Source organism: Anolis carolinensis, chromosome 4 (genome assembly GCF_035594765.1).
Source record: "Anolis carolinensis isolate JA03-04 chromosome 4, rAnoCar3.1.pri, whole genome shotgun sequence".
NCBI classification, from domain to species: Eukaryota; Metazoa; Chordata; class Lepidosauria; order Squamata; family Dactyloidae; genus Anolis; species Anolis carolinensis.
The window spans coordinates 115630827-115656074 of NC_085844.1; the positions used below are offsets into that span (position 1 = coordinate 115630827).

The following is a 25248-nucleotide window of genomic DNA, read 5'->3' on the forward strand; positions in this document are numbered from 1 at the left end:
GTCCAAAAGTGGCAGGTTAAAACAGGAAACCCAATTAGTGGCTGAGACCAGATGAGAAACTCACCCTGGGAACACAGAAGACTGGGTGACACGAGATGCGGAGCTAACCTTAAGAAATGGGGCTACAAAGTGGAGCCTCACTTTGTGGAAAAGAGCAAACCACAGACCACTTACTACAATGCAGTCTGAGCCCTGTCACATGCACAATGGAGGATTCTCTTACAGTGACACCGGAGGCACTCGAAGTGGCCAGCTTCTGGTCAAAGGAAATTTAATATGCCAAGTTTTTAACTTTGTTTGTGGTTTTTGTATACATTATAACTGTATTCTCAAGTCGCTTCTGAAACGATAAATAAACAAAATCAGTGATAAACATAAGCCAGCGAGAAAATTAAGAGAAGTCACCACTCATCCAACTCATTCATGGATGCCCCAGACTTTAGGAAAGTTACTATCTGGTAGCACCACTCTCAGAATCTCCTCCACAAAAAAGAAAGAAAGAAAAGGAAGGAAGGAAGGAAGGAAGGAAGGAAGGAAGGAAGGAAGGAAGGAAGGAAGGAAGGAAGGAAGGAAGGAAGGAAAATCCTAGCATCCAAGAGCTTTGATATGAGGATTTCCTGACATCACTGGACAAGAAGTCATCCTTAGTATAGCCATTGCCTGTGACTGATTGTTCAGGATTGTCTGGAGGTGCACCTACACTGCAGAATTAATTTTTGGCACGATTTTAGCTATCATGATTCAATGCTATGGAATTACGAGAGGTGTAATTTTGCAAGGCCTTCTCTGCCTAAGAGTGCAGACTATGATTCTCAGGATTCCATAGCACTGAACCATGGCAGTTAAAGGGATGTCAAACTGCACTTATTATACCTTGTCGGGAAGAGATTTCTAAACAATGTGTTGTGACATTAATTTGTCCCAGTATGTGCTTTCAGTTCTACATACCCATAGCACTGGCTGAGATAAAGTTTATTCCAAGCATCAATATTTTATAGAACAAAAACAAAGTGTGCATGAACACTACTCTAATACATATGTGGCAATTCTTAGATCAGTTCTCTGTGACCAGCACAAAATGCATCAGGAAGTGAATTTTGTTTAAGTGGATGTTATCCGTATTGGGCATTATAGCTATAACATCGGGGCCCCCGGTGGCGCAGCGGATGAAACCACTGAGCTGCTGAACTTGCTGACCGAAAGGTTGGCGGTTCGAATCCCGCTGTTAGCCCCAGCTTCTGCCAACCTAGCAGTTTGAAAAAAAATGTAAATGTGAGAAGATCAATAGGTATTGCTTCAGCGGGAAGGTAACAGCGCTCCATGCAGTCATGCTGGCCACATGACCTTGGAGGTGTCTACGGAAACGCCGGCTCTTTGGCTTAGAAATGGAGATGAGCACCAACCCCAGAGTCAGACAAGACTAGACCTAATGTCAAGGGGAAACCGTTACCTTTACTTTAGCTATAACATCAGATGGGAAGTCCCAGAGTCACTCTGTTTCTAAGCTCTCTAAAAATGGAAACAATGCAGTTCCAGCAAACTATTTCTAATTTTACAAATACAGTAGAGTCTCACTTATCCAAGCTAAACGGGCCGGCAGAAGCTTGGATAAGCAAATATCTTGGATAATAAGGAGGGATTAAGGAAAAGCCTATTAAACATCAAATTAGGTTATGATTTTACAAATTAAGCACCAAAACATGTTATACAACAAATTTGACAGAAAAAGTAGTTCAATATGCAGTAATGTTATGTTATAATTACTGTATTTACGAATTTAGCACCAAAATTTATTTATTTATTTATTTATTCCAAATATTTCTATCCCGCCCTTCTCACCCGGAGGGACTCAGGGCGGCGTACAATTGGCAACAATTCGATGCCGATACATCATTAAAAACAACAACATATAAAAAATACAACCAATTAAATACAGTATAAAATATAAAACATAAAACATGTGTTTAAAATCCGTTCGTCCAATATCCTCCAACTTTATCCATATAACAATCTGGGTCATCTTTATCATTTATTCATTAAAAGCCTGGGCACAAAGCCATGTTTTTAAGGCTTTTCTAAAACTCAAAAGGGTTGGGGCTTGCCGTATATCTCTGGGGAGGGAGTTCCACAGCCAGGGAGCCACCACCAAGAAGGCCCTGTCCCGCATTCCCACCAGCCGCGCCTGTGAGGCAGGCGGGACCGAGAGCAGGGCCTCTCCAGATGACCTCAGGGATCTTCCTGGCTCATAGGAGGAGATACGTTCGGACAAGTAGATTGGGCCAGAACCGTTTAGGGCTTTATAGGTCAAAACCAGCACTTTAAATTGGGCTCGGTAGCATATCGGCAGCCAGTGGAGCTGGCTTAACAAGGGAGTGGTACGCTCCCTGTAAGCCACCCCAGTTATTAGTCTGGCTGCCGCCCGTTGTACTAGTTGGAGCTTCCGGGCCGTCTTCAGAGGCAACCCCACGTAGAGAGCGTTGCAGTAGTCCAAATGGGATGTAACCAGAGCATGGACCACCGTGGCCAAGTCAGACCTCCCAAGGAACGGGCGCAGCTGGCGCACAAGTCTTAGTTGTGCAAAGGCTCCCCTGGCCACCGCTGAGACCTGGGGTTCCAGGCTCAGCGATGAGTCCAGGAGGACACCCAAACTGCGAACCTGCGCCTTCAGGGGGAGTGTGACCCCATCCAGCACAGGCTGTAACCCTATTCCCTGTTCAGCCTTGCGACTGACCAGGAGGACCTCTGTCTTGTCTGGATTAAGTTTCAATTTGTTCGCCGTCATCCAGTCCGATACAGCGGCCAGACACCGGTCCAGGACCTGAACAGCCTCCTTAGTGACAGGTGGAAAGGAGTGACAGAGCTGGACATCATCTGCGTACAGATGACACCTCACCCTGAAACTCCGGATGATCTCTCCCAGCGGCTTCATGTAAATGTTAAACAACAATATATCACAATTTATTGAAAACATTGACTACAAAAATGGCTTGGATAATCCAGAGGCTTGGACAAGTGAGACTCTACTGTAATCCCGATATACAGATTTTTTAACCTGGTTCTGATTTTTTGATTTAATGCAAATAATTTAATATTTCACCTTTAAGGAAAGCAGCAAAGGCTGATGAAGGCAATAAAGAACTCATGAGGGATGCGAACTGAGACAATAACAGAGAAAATGAAGCAGATCCGTTCCCTGCATTCTTATAACTTGACGTAACTTGGATAGCCTGGCACTTGCCTATACAAGTTTCATATTCCAAAAACACTGTGATGTGTGAAGTTATCATGTCTGATAAATTACACCAAGTCAATCCAAAGATTGTCCAAAGAGCTTTCTTCTCTAAGATTCAAAATATTTTAAAATAAGGGTAATCCAAACACTGCAGGCTAAGTACATCTAAAACTGGGAGGGGAAAGATCCAATCCGTGTGGCAAGAGGATCAAAACACTCATCATGAAGTCACCAACAGTGGGAATATTAAATAGAGGGAGTGGCGATTGTTTGTAAATTCCAGCTCCCCCAGACACTTGATGAAAGAGCACTGGGAAGACAGGATCTCTTAACTCCCAAGACAAGGAGGTAAATATTGTTTTGATTGTTTAAGTTTCATTGTGCCTAAAAATTACTATGGAGAGTCAAATCTATATATAAGACACTTATGCCTATAGCCACGGGGTCAAGTAAGAGAAGATGTTAATTATGGGGATGTAGTAAACACATATTATTTAAACAAGTAAAACGCAGCCGTAGGGTGTGATAGATCAGAAGTTGGGCTGTGGGGGATGGAGAGAAGAGGTTAGCATCTCAAATTCTACTACAATTGATGGATCAGGATAGAAGCCTATGTTGGTCCCACCACAAATGTAACATTTAGTTTATGGCCAGAAACTCTATAGTAGTTTGTTTGTTAATTTTATCCAGATCCCTACTAGTTTTTTTATAGGAAGATAGAGATTTACTGGTTGCCAGGAAGAATCCATAATCACTTGTGCTTAGATGCAAGGTCAACAGAGTATGGCAATGCCACTAGGAAGAAGGAAGTTCTCACTTCAGGTGAGAATAATTCTGGAGGCAGTGTTGGAAGTCCCTTGGCTATTCCTCCTGAACTCTCTGGGTGTTCTTCCTTGTTGGATGACAGATCCGTGTATGTCAAAAAGCCTCTCTAGGGCATCATAAACTAGTCTACTGCCTCAGGTCTGGTGGAGGACACACCAGAAAGCTTTGAAGTAAGTTTCAACCATCCATCTACTTGGTTTCTGTTTTGTACATTGTCATATCCTTTGTCTCAGGCAACAAACTGTCTTGGATCAGTCAATCATTACTGATCCCCCAACTTAAAACAGAAACCCATATCCTTGTTTGGAAGGAAGATAAATACTTTTGAATTGTGGTGTTGGAGGAAAATTCTGGAGTGCCTTGGACCACAAGAAGATCCAACCAGTCCATACTCCAGGAAATAATGCCCGGCTGCTTACTGGAGGGAAGGATAATAGAGGCAAAGATGAAGTATTTTGGCCACATAATGAGGAGACAGGAAAGCTTAGAGAAGATCATGATTCTGGGGAAAGGTAAAAGTTAAAGGTTTCCCCTGGCGTTAAGTCCAGTCGTGACCGACTCTGGGGGTTGGTGCTCATCTCCATTTCTAAGCCGAAGAGCCGGCGTTGTCCGTAGACCCCTCCAAGGTCATGTGGCCGGCATGACTGCATGGAGTGCCGTTACCTTCCCACCAGATCTACTCACATTGGCATGTTTTTGAACTGCTAGGTTGGCAGGAGCTGGAGCTAACAGCGGCTGCTCACGCCGCTCCCGGGGATTGAACCTGGGACCTTTCGGTCTCCAGCTAAGTGCTTTAATGCACTTCGCCACCGGGGCTCCAAGAAAAATAGAAGGAAAAAGGACCAACCAAGGGCAAGATGGATAGATGGTATCCTTGAAGTGACTGGCTTGACCCTGAAGGAGATGGGGTGGCGATGGCCAACAGGGAGCTCTGGTGTGGGCTGGTCCATGAGGTCACAAAGAGTCGGAAGCAACAAAAACAAATCCCTGCTTGATCAACTTTACACTAATGCAAGAATGGGAATGTATAGCCTTCCAGATAGCCTTCCATCACCCTTCACTTTTGGATGTCCTCACTAGGATTAGTGAGAATCCCATTGAATTTTTTAGAGACACATGTGTTCTAACCCTATTCAGAAAATACACTGGAAATAACAGTTGGTTATGTGATATAGGAGCCTCTGGTGGCTCAGTGTGTTAAAGCGCTGAGCTGCTGAACTTGCAGACTGAAAGGTCCCAGGTTCAAATCCAGGGAGTGGAATGAGTGCCTGCTGTAAGCTCCAGCTTCGGCCAACCTAGCAGTTTGAAAACATGCAAATGTGAGTAGATCAATAGGTACCGCTCCAGCGGGAAGGTAATGCAGTTCCATGCAGTCATGCTGGCCACATGACCTTGGAGGTGTCTACGGACAATGCCGGCTCTTCGGCTTAGAAATGGAGATGAGCACCAACCCCCAGAGTTGGACACGACTGGACTTAACGTCAGGGGAAACCTTTACCTTTACCTATGTGATATTATGTGGGACTATTTTAACATTTTGTAGCACCTTTGAGAGAAAATCTATAGTATAAGCCTCCATAGACTTAAGTTATGAAGTTGGAGTTAAATCTACAAAAATGACTGCTACCGGTTTTTGTCTCTCTGCTTTGAACTAGGTTATCTGAGTCCACACTACCATATACAGTAGAGTCTCACTTATCCAACATAAACGGGCCAGCAGAATGTTGGATAAGCGAATATCTTGGATAATAAGGAGGGATTAAGCAAAAGCCTATTAAACATCAAATTAGGTTATGATTTTACAAATTAAGCACCAAAACATCATGTTATACAACAAATTTGACAGAAAAAGTAGTTCAATACGCAGTAATGCTATGTAGTAATTACTGTATTTACGAATTTAGCACCAAAATATCACGATGTGTTGAAAACATTGACTATAAAAATGCGTTGGATAATCTAGAATGTTGGATAAGCGAGTGTTGGATAAGTGATACTCTACTGTATTCCAGTTCAAAGCAGATATTGTGGGATTTTCTGCCTTGATAGTCTGAAATATAGGGCTGTGTGGAACTGCCCATAGCTACTCTCAAGCTATCACAAGATCCCGTTGCATGCTTATCTTGACTAATACAGCTATGTCACTGTATTTTAACTTCTGTTCAGGAGAAATTACTTGCTACTTCTATCTTATGTGTTTTAGCATTATATTGAAGTTTGAGCATAGTAGTTCTGAAAAATAAATTGCAATTTTGCATTCTGCAACTAAATATTATGTTGCTGCTCTGCTGTCAAAAGTTTCAGTAGATAGGTTTCAACTTGTTTTATCTGGAAATCGCTATGCAAAAGAACATCGTGACTACAGAGTGTTTCACTCAAGACCCAGCCTTCTTCCCTTTCTGAGGCTCCTTCCACACAGCTGAATAAAATCCCACATTTTCTGCTTTGAACTGGAATATATGGCAGTGTGGACTCAGATAACCCAGTTCAAAGCAGATATTATGACTTGATATTCTGGGTTATATGACTGTGTGGAAGGGCCCTGAGTTTCTTTTTGATATTTTTTAACCCCTTTAAACTATGTGCTAATCTTCTCTAATATACCGGTATGCTATATACTGAAGCAGAATGGCATTGAGAGGTGTTGCTCAAGACATCTTATAATAAAATGAATAGGGAAGTCTCATGCCTGGAAAAAAAGACGTTTCTGACTGGGCATGTCCTTCCAAGCTTACATCTGAGGCATGACAAAACCAGTTCCACGACTGATTAGTACTTCCAATTAGTTTCATATTTACTCATAGATTTTTTCTCTCTCTCTCAGTCATGCTCTTGTTTGTTTCCCTAGCTAAATTATGGATTTAAGCATCACCAAGGATTCTCTTCCTAAAACAATTACATCATTTGGCCTTGATCTTTATAAGAAGCTGAATAAAAGTGATGTGTGCAAAAACATCTTCTTTTCTCCAATGAGCATTTCAACTGCACTGGGCATGGTGCTAGTAGGTGCCTGGGGAAATACTAAGACTCAGATGGGAAAGGTAAGCATCAATAGATGTGCAATATTATCATATCTGGTGGTGACTTCTTCACATGCATGTTTAAAAATACATGATAAATGTTAATCATGGGGTGGCGATGCATAAGATATAAGGAAATGAATACTTCTCTGAACCACTTTTATGCTACTTTTCTGATTTTTTTCATCCATTTGCAAACCTTAAAATGCCAATGTTAGTGGGTGGTGAATATTAGTCTTTTGACTAAGTTTGAAAGGTTGAAGATACTCAGCTTCTTTGGAGGATAGCATTTAGAACCTTGTATAGCTGCGGTGGCACAGTAGGTTAAACCGCTGAGCGGCTGAACTGAGCGACCAAAATGTCGGCGGTTTGAATCCGCGGGGCAGGGTGAGCTCCCATTTTTAGCCCCAGCTTCTGCCAACCTAGCAGTTCGGAAATATGCAAATGTGAGTAGGTCAATAGGTACTGCTTCAGCACGAAGGTAAGGGCACTACATGCAGTCATGCCAGCCACATGACCTTGGAGGTGTCTACGGACAACGCCGGCTCTTCGGCTTAGAAATGGAGATGAGCACCAACACCCAGAGTGTTGGCCGGCATGACTGCATGGAGCGCTGTTACCTTCCCGCCAGAGCAGTACCTATTGATCTACTCACATTTGCATGTTTTTGAACTGCTAGGTTGGCAGAAGCTGGGGCTAACAGTGGGAGCTCACCCAGCTCCCTGGATTCAAACCACCACACTTTTGATTAGCGATTTAACCTGATAATGGGAGGAAGACTGAGTTTATCATTAGAGTCTGCATGCTCTAATATCTAGCTTGACTGTTGGGTGAAACTGAAAATTGTAATCTATATATTAGATTGTTATAAATCAGATATCGCCACACCCTCCTTTAATATCTATTTTTCATTGCTTACAACTGGTTTCTGCTATAGGTGCTTCACTTTGATAGAAGTCTAGAAGATACACGATCATATGCTTTTCAAAGAAGAATGGCAGATGTTTCAGAACCTGAAAAGGAGAATGTGGTATGTCTTTTTCTGGTGGTTTGTCCAGAGGTATTTTTTTTAATATTTCACAGGGTAAAGTTCTAACATTTGTTGTATCATTTGGCCCAGTAACAAGAAATGTTATGCTAAGGCAGTTGGGCTGAGAAATTCAGGGCCCTTCCACACAGCTATATAACCCAGAATATCAAGTCAGATAAGCCACAAAATCTGCTTTGAACTGGGTTATCTGAGTCCACACTGCCATATAATCCAGCTCAATATGGATTTTATACAGCTGTGTGAGGAAGGAGTGTCTGTGATACTGGTGGAAGAGATACTGTCATTATGCCAATAGAAGCACGATTGAGGACCCATCTACATTGACCAGTTAATGAAGTTTGAAGTTAACCAGACAACAAACTCTCGCAAAAGTGCACAAAAGAAAGACCTGGGCCTCAAACTGTTTTCAGGATTTCCTACGTAATCATCTGCTCAGTGAACCACTTTCTTCAGTACCAGTTTGAAACTGCATTAAATGGTCAGTGTACAGGGGTCCTAAGAGATGTTACCTTTTGGATTGCAAATCTCAGAATTCCCAAGGTATAGCAACAGTGCATCTCTACAACTTGTGTTGTTGAAGGCTTTCATAGCTGGAATCACTGGGTTGTTGTGAATTTTCCGGGCTGTATGGCCGTGTTCCAGAAGCATTCTCTCCTGACGTTTTGCCCACATCTATGGCAGGCATCCTCAGAGGTTGTGAGGTATATTGGAAAACGAAGCAAGGGAGGTTTATATATCTGTGGAAAGTCAAGGGTAGGAGAAAGAACTCTTATCTGTAGGAGGCAAGTAAATGTTGTAATTAATCACCTTGATTGGCATTTAGATGTGGGCGAAATGTCAGGAGAGAACATGGTCATACAGCCGGAAAACTCACAACAATCTACCAACTTGGTTTATCCAAGGGCTGAACATCTTTCTTGTTGTGTGCATTCAAATAATTTCCAACATATGTAGACCCCTAGAAAACCATGTCCGTCGCCATGAGCACCCACCCGGAAGACACGGTCTCAGCATCAGTGGCAGCCTATGGCTTCCATGTTAGCAATGTGGTAAATCTCTGCTTTTCATTTTGACTTCTAAGGAGCTATTCAAATTTCTGAATTTGTACTTTTCTTAGCTCTTTAAAAGAGCCTGCAATAAAAGCTAGAGGGCATTTCATGACACCGATGTAATAATGAAACCACACCAGAACACTGAGTAACTGGGGCATCTTTATTGAGCTAGTTATTAATAATAATACCGTATATGCTCGAGTATAAGTCGACCCGAATATAAGCCGAGGCACCTAATTTTACCACAAAAAACCCTGGGAAAACATTGACTCCAGTATAAGCCGAGGGTGGTAAATTTCAGAAATAAAAATAGATACCAATAAAATTACATTACTCGAGGCATCAGTAGGTTAAATGTTTTTGAATATTTACATAAAGCTCAAATTTAAGATAAACCTGTCCAACTCTGATCAAATCATTATTCTCATCTTCTTCAATGTAAATGTGCTTATGTATCCTTTTAATAATAATAGAGTAAAATAATACATGTAATAATAAATAGAGTAAAATAATAAATGCAATAATAAAAATAACATCAGAGTGAAATAATAAATGTATTATTAATAATAATAGAGTAAAATAAACGTAATAGTAGTAACAATAAAAGAGAAAAATAATAAATGTAATAATACTAATAATAATAGAGAAAAATAATAAATGTACCATATATTCTTGAGTATATGCTGACCCAAATATAAGCCAACCAGGACCCACACCCGAGTATAAGCCGAGGGGGGCTTTTTCAGTCTTAAAAAAAGGGCTGAAAAACTAGGCTTACACTTGAGACTATACAGTACTTTATTTTTCTATCCCGCCACCATCTCCCCAAAGGGACTCGGCATGGCTGATATGGGGCCAAGCCCAAAACAGAAACAAAATAAAACAGTTACAACGAATATCTAAAACAAAAACAATGATACATCAATCAAATCAAATAAACGATTTGAACATTTTAAAGTACAATAAAACATATAATAACCAGAATAAAATGGGTAAAGATACAAACATCAACCACTAAAGATAAAAGGGGCCGGGCATATAAAAGACAGGATTTCAAAGCTTTTAATAAAGTGCATAATCATGTGTCAGAGAGTCAACTAGGATAATATGGGATAAGGCAAGGTAAGAAGGAAATAAAGTGCTAAAGAGAAAAGTCTCGGTGACAGGGGTCTATCATGTCGCACTTATCGCAGTTATTGTCACTGTGAATCTACAACTAAAAAGGGAGAGAGAGTTTACTGAGGTGAAAAAGGTGCCTGCAGCAGGTAACCTCTTAACTTTCCTGCCACCTAACTCAGGTAAAGTCTAGAACTCCAAGGTCAACCAAAACCAAAAAAGCATGTCTCCTGTATCAATATAACAACATAATAATATATAATACTAATATTATCTATACTAATTATATAATATATTGTATATACATATAATATTGATAATAATATTATAATGTAATAAAGGTAAAGGTAAAGGTTTCCCCTGACGTTAAGTCCAGTTGTGACCGACTCTGGGGGTTGGTGGTCCATTTCTAAGCCGAAGAGCCGGTGTTGTCCATAGACATCTCCAAGGTCATGTGGCCGGCATGACTGCATGGAGTGCCCTTACCTTCCCGTCGGAGCAGTACCTATTGATCTACTCACATTTGCATGTTTTCGAACTGCTACGTTGGCAGGAGCTGAGGCTAACAGCGGGCGCTCATTCCGCTCCCGGGATTTGAACCTGGGACCTTTTGGTTCGCAGGTTCAGCAGCTCAGCACTTTAACACACTGTGCCACCAGGGGCCCTATAATGTAATACTATATTGCAACATTATTAGCAATATTACATGTAATATATAGTATACAATTGTAATAGTGTATTATTACTATAATGTCATACAATATAATAATAATACACTATTATAATTGTATATTATATATTACATGTAATATTACTAATAATGTTGCAATATAGTGGTATAGTACAATATTGTAATATATAATGCTTATATTGTGCTATGCTAATAATATAATTTATTGTATGTACATATAACTTGTAAGCCGCCTTAGTCCCCTTCAGGGTGAGAAGAGCGGGATATAAATGTCGCTAATAAATAAATAAATAAATAAATTGTACCCAAGACAAGATTGGAGAGACAGGGAATGGGAGCTGTCTTCCTTAAATAGCTCTCCCAAGCCCCACTCCTCTCTCTCAGCTGTTTACACCCAGCTCCCACAGGTGACCTCATATCCCCATAGGCCAGTGGCTCCCAACCTGTGGGTCCCTAGATGTTTTGGCCTACAACTCCCAGAAATCCCAGCCAGTTTACCAGCTGTTAGGATTTCTGGAAGTTGAAGGCCAAAACATCTGGGGACCCACAGGTTGAGAACCACTGCTATGGGTCATCAAATAGGGCTCCAGCTCATGTTTGTGTCTCCATAGCTGGAACCTGTTTTCCAAATCCACCTTTGATGTAAATATCAGTGGCCACCGCTACCAGTATACCATACCTCATTACAACACATACAGTATACCAAATAGCACCCTTGTGCTCTCAGTCTGTGAGAAATGGTAACGACTCCATTACTGAAATTCTCTAGTAGTCTGCAGTCTATGGACAATCAGTTTGACAACTGATCCTTTTGATGAACTATTCATACAATACTTGTTTTTTCCCCCATGGAGGCATTAATATTTGTTTAATGTTGGAAACTTTCTCCCACATGTTGCAATAGGATGGGAAAATCAACCTAGAAGTCAAGAAACTCTTGTCTCAGTTGAATCATCTCAGTCCTGGCTACCAGATGAACATAGCAAACAATTTGTTCATACAAAGAGGATATGATTTTTTCCAAGTAAGTATTTTAATGTTCCCAGAGGAAGGTGATAAGCTTAGTAACAAGGGATACAAATAGAGAACAAAAGGTTTCCTCATTTGCATTTCCCCCTGAAATTGAGTAGAAATCCTTTAAACTATATTGAGATGGACTATGTCTCTTAGCATCCAGTGGTCTCTTAGACAATATCTATGTATTTTAGTACAAGCACAGATTTCATCACCATCATCATCATTTTGCCTATTCCCTTCCCCACATACTTCTATGGCGGTGTTTCTCAACCTGGGGGTCGGGACCCCTGGGGGGGGGGGTCGCGAGGGAGTGTCAGAGGGATCACCAAAGACCATCAGAAAACACGTATTCCTGATGGTCTTAGTTAATTGTAGGTTAACTATAAATCCCAGCAACTACAACTCCCAAATGAAAAAATCAATCTCCTCCACAACGCCACCAGTATTTAAATTTCGGCGTATCAGGTATTTGTGCCAAAATTGGTCCACATCTATCATTGTTTGTGTTCACAGTGCTCTCTGGATATAGATGAACTACATCTCCCCTAAATCACTGTCAGTTCCTCCCAAATCCCTCCAATATTTTCTGTTGGTCATGAGGGTTTGGTGTGGGAAGTTTGGCCCAATTCTATCATTGACGATGTTCATAATGCTCATTGTTTTAGGTGAACTGTAAATCCTAGCAACTACAACTCCGAAATATCAAGGTCTATTTTTCACAAACTCCACCAGTGTTCACATTTCTGCATATTGAGTATTCGTTCCAAGTTTGGTCCAGATCCATCATTGTTTGAGTCCATAGGTGAACTACAACTCCAAAACTCAAGGTCAATGCCACCAAACCCTTCCAGTATTGTCTGTTGGTCATGGGAGTTCTGTGTGCCAAGTTTGGTTCAATTCCATCATTGGTGGAGCTCAGAATGCTCTTTGATTGTAGGTTAACTATAAATCCCAGCAACTACAACTTCCAAATGACAAAATCAACCCCCCAACCCCACTAGTATTCAAATTTGGGTGTATTGGATATTTGGACCAAATTTGGTCCAGTGAATGAAAATACTTCTGCATATCAGATTTTTAGATTATAGTTCGTAACAGTAGCCAAATTACAGTTATGAAGTAGCAACAAAAATAATTTTATGGCTGGGGGTCATCACAACATGAGGAACTGTATAAAGGGGCTTTAGGAAGGTTGAGAACTACTGCTCTATGGGCAATCATTTTGTTTTCAAAAACAAATATGTGTATTCCCTGTATACCTTGTTTTTAGAAGAAATCCTTAGTGCATTTGTTGGGAACTAAATCAGCAGTGAGTTCTCTGTGTGCCCAACATGTTGCCCCATCCTTGTTATTGTGTGCCTCCAAGTCATTTGTGATCTATGACGCCCAAGGCATCTCTAAGATCCTTCAATCTTGGGTCATCTCTTTAAATTAGGAGTAGGAAAAAAATGGCTCTGCAGAGATGTTTTTATATAAACATTCTTTTTTTTCTTTCCCACAAAAGTTTTTATTTCTGCAAATATTTTTGTTAAAAGAGTGAACATTCAATAACCAAACACATTGGATACCCTGCCATACACAGTGTTCTGATTCGATATGAGTTTGGTGGCTTGCAGAAGACAGGCTCAAATCTACATATGCTTCATGTTGCACTTTATAAAGGAAAATGTTGAAAGAGAATATGAAAATGATGATGATTTATGGCAATCCCCACCCAGTCCCTGACTCTTATTACCTTGACAGCAAGTTTGTGAAATTTTACTCTCTAACATGTAATGATGAACATTGTTTTCAAAAGCAGCTAATGAAAATCATAGCAAAGACAGCTGTATTCAAACCATATACTCTTGATTGAAAGCAGTTTTGATTTTGTCTCATAAAGAAAAAAGCAGATCATGAGCATTAGACACAGCAGTTGTTTCTTTGTCTGTTCATACAAGGTAAATTCTTTGCTAATAAAAGAGAAGAGTGAAACCCACACATGTGTGGAAATTTGCATTAACTTCAGAGGAGCATTCTTATAATTCGTAACCATTGGGTGTGCTGTCTTGGGCTTGAGTAAGAATCCAACAACAGCTGAAAGGATACATATTCCCCATCTCTGCTTTGGGTTAAATAGACTCCACAATAACATATTATCTAACAGCATTCTAAATATTTTAATATTTTTCAAGGAAACTTTTCTAGACTTCTAACATCCTACCTTGTGTGTTTATCTTCACATTAGGCAAATGTTGTTCTCATAGATCCGAAGGTTCCTTTTTTGAGATCATTTCTTTGCTCTAGATAAATCGATCTTAGCAGAATGCTGGGGTGGACGGTTCATGTTAAATGATTAGTTATCAGTAAATCACTGTTTAAACGTGCTTCAATGTACAACTTTTATTTCTTATTTTTTTTAATTCCATAGCAATATCTTGTATGCATTAAGGATGTCTATGGAGCTACACTGGAAAGTGTTGATTTTTATAATGCTACTGAAGAAGCAAGGCAGACAATTAACCTTGAAGTTGACAAACAGACACAAGGTAAGGAAGCCAAGAGCATGCTGATGTCTGTAACAAGAAGTCCTGTTGCAGTATATACTGGGTTTTGGGGCTAGGCAGAGGTGATGGATCAAGAATTTCTTCTGGTCATGCATAAGTTAGGAAAGTCTCTTGAAGCAAAGTCAGGACTACAGAAACCTCTCAGAGGAGTCAGCTGTGTGACCTATATAGAAGAGGTAAGAATGATGCATCTCTTCAGATGTTGTGGACTACAGGCTCCAGCAATCCTGAGCCAGAAAGGAGTCCAATCAAATTATATCTGGAAGGCCACTTGATTATCATTTCTGCTGTAGAAAGATCTCATCTCAGAATACCCTCTGACATAAAGCTCATTTTATAGTTGATTCACTGCTCTAGAGTATGTGACTGTGTTGCTGTGAGTTTTCCGGGCTGTATGGCCATGTTACAGAAAAATCTCCTGACGTTTCACCCACATCTATGGCAGGCATCCTCAGAGGTTATGAGATAACATGGAACATGGCCATACAGCCTGGAAAACTAACAGCAACTCAGTCATTCAGGCCATGAAAGCCTTCGATAACACTGTGCTTTTAAAATGATCTTTGCCTGTTTTTTTAAAAGCTCATGGATCCTCTTACATAAAGGAGGCTTTTTCTTTGAGTCTGAAGGCACATCTACACTGACCACTTAGCACAAAGGGTGCCTGAATCAACCCTTTGGCAGCTACATGTCACACAGAGCTGACCCAGTTTAATGTGAGGCAAAGCTGCTTAACATGGTCTTGAATCACGTTAACCAAAGTTGTGATTTGCTCCAAATTCAGTACCAGAATCCAGAACAACCCATGACCTTGGACCCATGTAAATAGGTGGCTGATTCTGAGATGGAACTGGACACAATTGTTTACATGGCTATCCTGTGTTCTTTAGACTCAGGTTCTCTAAGGCCACAGAATAGCACTCCCATTCTCCTTGTCATAATGGTCTACAGATGTGACACGAAGCATGCTGGTTGATCATGGCCTGAAGTGACATTTGCCAAGGTGATTGGAGAATAAAGGGATGATTCCTTCTTACTCTCTCCAATATTGCTCTGATGCCCTGGCCGACATCACTCCAGGCAACAAGTAACTAGCTTGATCCACGTTGCACCTGTAGACCACTGCAACAAGGCGAATGTAAGGGGACAGTAAGGTTGACCATTTGGTGCTTCCAAATTGCATTAAATACTGCTAGACAGTCAGGATCCCCCTGCCTTCTTAGGAGCTCAGGGGTGGCAGCCCTGTGTAGATAGTGTAGTGTAGATCCACCCTAAGGAAGGTGGAAGGACCACATTATCAGGTTGGGAAGACATAGGAGAAAGTGGCAGAAGGTTCTTCCTTGTAAGCAACCTATATATTATTTTCTAATCTAGGATTGTATGTACGCTGGCCAAATAAAACGGACTCACTTTGCATTCACTACAAAAAGTCCACATGACATATGATTGATTTTGCAGCAAAAGCACTGCTTCCAGTTATTTATCCAGTAGAAGGGGAACCATAAATTAGTTCCTGGTGATTTTGTTAGGATTTTCTGGGTGTTAGGGAGCCTCCGGTGGCTCAGTGTGTTAAAGTGCCAAGCTGCTGAACTTGCAGACTGAAAGGTCCCAGGTTCAAATCCGGGGATTGGAGTGAGCGCCTGCTGTTAGCTCCAGCTTCTGCCAACCTAGCAGTTCGAAAACATGCAAATGTGAGTAGATGAATAGGTACAGCTCTGGCGGGAAGGTAACGGCGTTCCATGCAGTCATGCCGGCCACATGACCTTAGAGGTGTCTACGGACAACGCCGGCTCTTCGGCTTAGAAATAGAGATGAGACCAACCCCCAGAGTCAGACACGACTGGACTTAACGTCAGGGGAAACCTTTACCTTTACTAGGGAAAGCTATCCAAAAACAGCAGAGCATCCAAAAATATGCAAAAGCAGGATACTTATAGTGGAGAATTCAGCTCATAGTAAGCAGAGAGTGAAGTGCCATGTGGTTGTAAAGAATTTAGAGCTTAGGAGGCAAAGATCCAGAGTTCAATCTTTAAAAACACAAAAGATTTATTTACAAAAATAACATCTACATTTCTTAATAGTAAAGAACTGGGTCCTAGCTACTCTAAACTCCATCTCTTCTGGAGTTCAATGAGAGGGAAAAATCTCCAAGCATTACATCTCTCCTGACACACAAGCAGAGAGAGGTCTCAATCCTCACAGAACATACAAAGACGTAAAAATAGATGAATACTACAAAATATCCATTCTACACAACCAATCAGAATGAGAGCAGAAAACAAATGGACTGGGAAATGATTAAAAATATTTAAAAGAGGAAAAAAATGAAGATCTTAATTTGAGATCTAAGAATACTAGATTAAATACTAAACATCACAACAGGACAAAAGGAATGATCTGGGTTACCAGGATGAATTTGAGAACTTATGAAAGGAAAAAAAAAATGTGACTCAAGGACACCATGCAATAGTTGGAAGTTTATTTTACAGTTTACATTTTTTTGGCTATTTTTTGTCTGTTTAATTTTTACTTTTTTTCTTTTCTTTTTTTTTTCTTCTTTTTGTCTTTTCCCCTTTTTTCTTAGCTTTGTAATTTATTTTATTGCATGTTTATGTCTATGTTTATGTTGAAAATAACACTGATAAAAATTATTTTTTTAAGAAATAAAAAAAAATGAGAGCAGAAACAGAGAGGAGAGAAGAAATACATTCCAACTATCCTTCAGGAGATAGGGGAAAAGGGATTTCCCTCAGCCTATTCTAAGCTAACTACTCCTCATTGAGGACTGGAGACTTGGGCAGTACGAGGTTGAATTCCAACATTTTTGAGGTATAGATATAGCTGGATTAGGCCAGATCCAGTCTGATCCTGTGCCCAGACATCAAAAAGACTCACCATTATGTCTCCAGCTAGAAGCTGATCCCTGGCAAAGCCTTGCTGGAAGCGTTGCTTCTGCTATATAAGGTAAAGGTTTCTCCTAATGTTAGGTCCAGTCATGTCTGACTCTGGGGGTTGGTGCTCATCTTCATTTCTAAGCCGAAGAGCCGGCGTTGTCCGTAGACACCACCAAGGTCATGTGGCCGGCATGACTGCATGGAGCGCCGTTACATTCCCGCTGGAGCGGTACCTATTCATCTACTCACATTGGCATGTTTTTGAACTGCTAGGTTGGCAGAAGCTGGAGCTAACAGCGGCTGCTCACGCCGCTCCCGGGGTTTGAACCTGCGACCTTTCTGTCTGCAAGTTCAGCAGCTCAGTGCTTTAACACACTTCGCCACCGGGGTTGCTATATACTCATCTATAAATCTAGAAATTATAATCGGAAAATCACCCCCCTCCAAAAAAAACAAACCCATTCTGACTTATCCACAGGTTAAATGTGAGGATTGTTCCTAAACTCTCATAAAAAGGGAACCACCCTCTTCTCTGAACTTAAAAGAAGCATTAGCCCCCAATACTGTATCTGACATGATACTGCTTCTGGCCTTTTTTGAATTACTGGGCAGGGAAAGGGCAATGGCAACCAGGGGTGGCAGACCCCCTGAAATGGCATTGGTGCTTTCCCCTCTCCACAGGATGACCCTTGAGTTATGCACAGGCCATATCAAAATCCTAATTTGGCCCTCAAGGCAGCCCTTGATTTATGCATGAGGTTAACCTAAAAGTGAATATATATTGTACATAGTTCACTGCCCCATTGTGAACTCATCAGAATTAAAGTTACCAGCCAGGCAAATTCAGAACTAATGGTGCAAGAGTGACAAGTAAAAGAGATTGGTGGCAAAATTGGGGTTAATAATCTGATCAGATTGCAAACTTTTCCCTGTTAGAGGTCTCCAAGCAGAATTTAGAAAGCTATCTGTTTGAGATACATTAGTTCAGATTTCCTTGCAACGAGCACGGGGTTGGTTGTGTGTGAATTAAATGTTGTCAACAATGCTATGATTCAATTGGACTGCTACCTGCAGTGCTCCTAGGCCTTTAAACTTATTTTTCATAAGGACATTTTAGAAATAGCAAGTTTACAATGAGCATACAGAGTGGGCAAAATAGAGGTCTGGACTACATTTCCCAGCATTCACCACTATTGTATATGTAGGCCAGGACTGATTGAAGTGGAAGTCTGACAACATATGAAGGGCTGCACTTTTCCCATCCTTGACATGGGCATCTTTACTGTCCAATCCCACCTACTAAATTGATGCACAGGAGAACATGCTTTTGCAGTATTCAAGGTTCAGGCAACTATTGTATGAACAAAAGATATCAACATAATTCTTTAGATTGCCCACATTAATTCAGATTTCTTTTGCTCTAAGGAAACATCAAAGAACTTTTTCCTCCGGGTGTGATTGGACCGGACACTGTTCTGGTGTTGGCGAATGCCATCTACTTTAAGGCAACTTGGGAACACCAATTTGATCCGAGTCGTACAACAGAAAAAGACTTTAGGCTGAACGAGGTAATAAAGCATGTAATTTATAGGCACATATGCCTCGTTTCATGATGAAATTAAGTAGGTTATGAAAAAATCTAGCTAGGTTGTAAATTGGTATCATTCTGAAGTTGAGCTCAGTAGTACTTCCCTAATGTCCTTCTCCAAGTAGTTATGGTGATGTACTACCAGTCGGTGGCAGAGAAGGCTAAAGAACTTGTAGAACTACAACTTCCAATATTTCATAGCATTGAGTCATGGCAGTTAGAGGTATCTAAGTGTATTAGTTCTACAGTATAGAGGCATCCCTAGTCCTAATTGCCAAAGAGGTGAAAGAGGGCAGGATGTTGAATGCAGACAGCTTTGTTTTGGCATCACCTATAGCCCCGGTGGCAAAGTGTGTTAAAACACTGAGCTACTGAACTTGCAGACCGAAAGGTCCCAGGTTCAAATCCTGGGAGCGGAATGAGCGCCCACTGTTAGCTCCAGCTTCTGCCAACCTAGCAGTTCGAAAACATGCCAATGTGAGTAGATCAATAGGTAGGGAAGGTAAGGGCGCTCCATGCAGTCATGCCAGCCACATGACCTTGGAGGTGTCTATGGACAACGCTGGCTCTTCGTCTTAGAAATGGAGATGAGCACCAACCCCCAGAGTCAGACATGACTGGACTTAACAAACCTTTACCTATAGCTCCAACCAGTTCTCCTCCCTTTGTGAAGTGCTTTATGACATTCCCTAGTTACATCACTAGATGGCAATAAACTCAAAGATTTCCACTGTTCAATGCAATTCAAACAAATGGAATAAATGAATAATGGTCCAAAAATATAATATTTTTTGCATAGGTAAATGTTTCCCCTGACGTTAAGTCCAGTTATGTCTTACTCTGAGTCATGTCCAACATTGCCCCGAAAGCAATATTTTTCTTTTTGTATTTAGACAGGAGTATTACCACTTTGCACATTGGTCACTGCTGTTACGTTTTTAATTAGGGATTTCCTAATTACTCTTCTAGCCATCCGTGCTGTCTTCCAGTAGTTCCAACTGCATGAATGACTAGATTGTACAATGTTACCAAACATATTAAGCAGTTAAGCCTTCAGTTTTCAAAAGAAATGAATACTGGCACCTTGCAGTCTTCTGATCATGTTTAGGTCTGATGCATGTGTTCTTGTTATATGCATATCTGTCTATCTTTTAAACACAGAATGAAAGTAAGCCTGTGCAGATGATGCATCAGAGAGGTCGATTTCAGTTGGGACATGTAGGATCAATAAATGCACAGATCCTTTGTCTTCCATATGTTGGTGAACTGTTGTCCATGATCATTTTGCTGCCGAAAGACATCAGTGACCTAGAGCAGGTAAATAAAAAACAAGTTCCCATGTCATAAATGTCATAGGTAATGGCTCGTTATAGACATATGTATCAATTGATCTAGTTAGTTCTTATTTTTGTGTGTCCCTGTTCTTTTCCCTTTGTCAGCAAGACTAAATGAACTAATCACAGTTCCCATTACTGTCTGAACCAGGAAATTGTTGCTGGTAGACCAGATTGCTTCCAGAGTATTTTTTACAGTCACTCCATTCACAGGCCCAGATGTTTTTCTCTTCTGTCTGCAGAGCTTGAGACAGTTACTTTTTTGGCTGGTATCTGCCAAAATAATTCAACCAATATTGTCACTGGTAACTTTTCCAGGCACATTGACATTTGTAACCCTCTTGTACTTGTGACTAATCATCTGGCTTTTTTCAATCATTCGTCAGGCAAAGTTGGCTTAAAACAGACGGTGAAGCATGAATCTTAGTAGGTAAAGGTAACAGTTTTTCCCTGACATTATGTCCAGTCGTGTCCGACTCTGGGGGTTGGTGCTCATCTTTATTTCTAAGCCGAAGAGCTGGCATTGTCCGCAGACGCCTCCAAGGTCATGTGGCCGGCATGACTGCATGGAGCGCCGTTACCTTCCTGCCGAAGCAGTACCTATCGACCTACTCACATTTGCATGTTTTCGAATGGCTAGGCTGGCAGAAGTTGGGGCTAATAGCGGGAGCTCAGCCTGCTCCCCGGATTTGAACCTGGCAACCTTTCTGTCAGCATGTTCAGCAGCTCAGCAGCTTAATCCACTGCACCATCCGGGGCATGAATCTTAAAGTCATGTACATTGTTTGTGGTCAAGTGAAATGACCTGGGAAGAAGTGTCAGCACACTCTCAAATCAAGCTCCTCAGGTTAAATCCTAATAGATTCCCTAGGCTTTCTGGAAACAGAAAATGCAATATAGCAGGCCCTTCACATTTGTGGAGGGACTGTGGTAGTGCAGTGGATTAAACTGCTAAGCTGCAGAACTTGCTGACCAGAAGTTCAGCGTTTTGAATCCATGGGATGGGATGAGCTCTCGATGTTAGCTCCAGCTTCTGTCAACCTAGCAGTTTGAAAACATGCAAATGTGAGTAGATCAATAGGTATCGATTTGGTGGGAAGGTAACAGCGCTCAATGCGGTCATGCCAGCCACATGACTTAGGAGGTGTCTACAGACAACGCTGGCTCTTTGGCTTAGAAATGGAGATGAGCACCACTCCCCAAAGTTGGACACGACTAGTCTTAATGTCAAGGGGAAACCTTTACCACATTTGTGAGGTTAGGGTGACAGAGTCACCATAAAAGTGAAAAAATACAAATTAAAAACCTCACTTTTAAAACCTGAGTGGATATCTTTCTAGGCATTTGTAGGTCCTACAGCATGACCCTGTGGTCACCCTCAGGTGGAAGTCGATCACAGAGTCCTCCTGGAGGACCTAGAGATTCCTAGAGACAATAAAATCTGCAAATAATCAACTCCACTAAATTTCACCCACAAATGCAGAGGGGTGACTTTGATTTTCCATTTTGAAAATACATCAACAACACCCAAACCATAAAAACTCAAAATTGTCCTTATCAGAGAAGATGCTCACAGGCACTCTATAGGGAAATACAGACTTTCCTCAATGCAATCTCTGTATCATTAGAGTGGGAGAAATACTGGTATTTAGGAATGGAACAGGGAAAGCATTTCAATGCAAGTCAGAACGATATAAAAATTTTTTTGGTTTATTTGAAAGGAATAATCCATTAGTAAGCAGAAGTCTCCATTTAGAGTGGTACAAATTCCTGCTCCTCCAGCCTAGGATCTTGCTGCTGAAGAGCTTAGTCACCAAAATCACTTATTATGAATTTTCTGTCCTGATTTTTATTGCAAAGGTTGAAAACACAATGACTTGTGAGACGCTGGCAGACTGGACTTCACAGCAAAATATGATGGAGCATCATGTGGATGTATATATACCCCGTTTCAAACTCGAAGACACCTTTGACCTCAACATTACTTTGCAAGCACTGGGGATGACCGATGTGTTTGATGAAAGCAAGGCTGACCTATCAGGCATGTCCCCCTCGCAGCAACTGTTCTTGTCCAAAGTTATTCACAAAGCCTATGTGGATGTTAATGAAGTGGGGACTGAAGCAGCAGCGGCAACAGGTGCTTCTGTGTCTACGAGATCCTTAATATCCTATGAACTCTTTTTAGCTGATCACCCATTCCTCTTCTGTATCCGACATAATCCAACAAACACTATACTTTTCCTCGGCAAATTTTGCTCTCCTTAAATCTCAAGTGAGTTTCCTTCTTTAAGCCTATTAAATATTAAACTGGTGTTGCACTAAGACTATTTTCATTTCTTTGATAACTGGGAACATTCTGTATAAAGCTGTAATTCTTGCCTCTTCTGATTTAAATAATAATAATAATAATAATAATAATAATAATAATAATAACAACAACAACCTGCTTTGATTGAAGTCAAAAATCAGAAACTCCTCAATACAAAGCGGACAAAAAATCAGTACAAGAAAACCGCACTACAAACTAGAGCTGACAGCTGGCACAACAAAACACTGCATGGAAAGTTCCTTGACAAAATTGAAGGAAAAGCTGATAAGGAGAAGACCTGGCTCTGGCTCATGAATGGGACCCTGAAGAAGGAGACAGAAGGCCTGATCCTTGTAGCCCAGGAGCAAGCCATCAGGACAAATGCATTTAAGGCCAAGATCGAAAAATCAGCTGATGACCCAAAATGCAGACTGTGCAAGGAAGCTGACGAAACCATTGACCATATCCTCAGTTGCTGTAAGAAAATCGCACAGACAGACTACAAACAGAGGCACAACTATGTGGCCCAAATGATCAATTGGAACTTATGCCTCAAGTACCACCTCCCAGCAGTAAAGAACTGGTGGGATCACAAACCTGCAAAAGTATTGGAAAATAAGCATGCAAAGATATTGCGAGACTTCCGAATCCAGACTGACAAAGTTCTGGAACACAACACACCAGACATCACAGCTGTGGAAAAGAAAAAGGTTTGGATCATTGATGTTGCCATCCCAGGTGACAGTTGCATTGACGAAAAACAACAGGAAAAACTCATCCGCTATCAGGACCTCAAGATTGAACTTCAAAGACTCTGGCAGAAAGCAGTGCAGGTGGTCCTGGTGGTGATGGGTACACTGGGTGCTGTGCCAAAAGATCCCAGCCGGCATTTGGAAACAATAGACATTGACAAAATTATGATCTGCCAACTGCAAAAGGCCACTCTACTGGGATCTGCGCGCATCATCCGAAAATACATCACACAGTCCTAGACACTTGGGAAGTGTTTGACTTGTGATTTTGTGATACGAAATCCAGCATATCTATCTTGTTTGCTGTGTCATAAAATCATCATCATCATCATCATCATCTTTATTTATATTCTGCCACCATCTCCCCGAAGGGACTCGGGGCGACTCACAAAGGCACTACAAGTGCCGAACATAAAATAAACAATACATAAACTTATACACTATAGTAACATAAATTTACAACAGCAAACATACATAAATGACACATACTATTTTTAAAAAAATTCATAAAACTATTTTTGCACTCTTATCTCATTTTGCATCAATGGAAGGAATCTGAGGACAAAGGGGAAAGGCAGAAGGAAAAGAGAGAAACAGTGGTATTTTGGAAGCAGCTTGCCAAATGAAATCCTTGCCAAATCAGGGCAATTGAACGACATGTAAGGAAAAGACTGTGGTGGTATGTCACACATTAAGCGTTAACCAGTGTTGCAAAGAGTATGCAATTCAAATAAAAATACCCCACCAAAGGCATGTCCACACTGTGCAGTTTAGTCAGATTTCCTTTCAAGGTAAGTACAGGATTTTAGGATAGCATAGACAAGCCCCAAATCTAAAATTGAGCAACACACACGCACAAATAAATGTCACGGTTTGCAAAGACACTGTGCTGTGTGTGTTAACTGGAAAATGAAGTGCATGAAGCTGATTGGCTGAGCCTCCAAAGACCCAAGGATTGATTTGATACTGTTTCTGTTCTGCTGCTGCAGAACCAGTTTGGACAAGTTTTTCAGTGCTGACTGCATACTGCTGGTGAAGAGTGCAGTGTACTCAGAGAGGCCTTGCTATTTTGAGGCCTGTTTGCTGCCAAGGAAAGAGGGAGAAGGACAAGGACTTTATTCTTCTCTGAAGCAGATTTGTGGACCGAGAAAGGACTATTTACAACCGTGGACTTCTGTAAGTGATCAGAGGGACCATTTTTGATCTCTTGGAATCAGTAAAGTTCCTGTATTTCTGTTCTGCAAACCTGAGTGGCATGTTATTGTTCTGTGGGTGACTGGATCGCAGACACAAGTAAGAGCTTCCATTTATCATCATCAATCTGTAATAATAAAGATGTACACAATATACATAAAAGTATATGTGTACACATATATACACACATTATATGAGTGCATGTGCGCACACATGCATATGCACACATACCCTTGCTCTGAGACCCAGAAAACAGAATACATGGCTCTGAGATCTGGAAATCTTTCCCTTTTCTATATGATATAATCGCTGTCATTCAGTATAAGATGTACTTATATAGGACAATATATAAGTGAACCTATTTCACAACATTTCTCTACTGTCTGCCTACAATATTTGATCATAATATTTTTTTGTTTAAAACTTGCATTGGCAAATTGAATTTCAATGAACGATAGGTCATAATAGAAATGTTTGATGCCCTGTAATCTGTTTTTAAAAAATCAAACACAGGGTCTAAAAACAAAAATAAAAGCAGGGTACCCCCAAATGAGAAACCCTTGCACCTGAAAACAAAACAGAAGTATACAAGGAGTATATTTTATGTGTTGTCAAAGGCTTTCATGAC

At 40.9% G+C, this 25248-nt stretch overlaps 1 protein-coding gene across 2 annotated transcripts in view; it reads left to right on the top strand.

Moving 5' to 3' along the window:
- The window catches only part of LOC100559144 (serpin B12), a 502967-nt gene extending 480279 nt beyond the window's left edge, over positions 1-22688 (top strand). The window contains exons 1-8 of one of the 2 annotated variants that reach the window (XM_008116326.3): positions 3499-3580; positions 6906-7098; positions 8015-8107; positions 11892-12011; positions 14415-14532; positions 18870-19012; positions 20194-20349; positions 22227-22688. In XM_008116326.3, coding sequence (XP_008114533.3) covers positions 6913-7098; positions 8015-8107; positions 11892-12011; positions 14415-14532; positions 18870-19012; positions 20194-20349; positions 22227-22631 — 1221 coding nt within the window. In that variant the 5' untranslated portion in view covers positions 3499-3580; positions 6906-6912 and the 3' untranslated portion in view covers positions 22632-22688. Of the gene's footprint in view, positions 1-3498; positions 3581-6905; positions 7099-8014; positions 8108-11891; positions 12012-14414; positions 14533-18869; positions 19013-20193; positions 20350-22226 lie in introns of those variants that run through there. The other variant, XM_062977657.1, reaches the window with a different exon arrangement.
- Positions 22689-25248: the final 2560 nt, after the last annotated feature.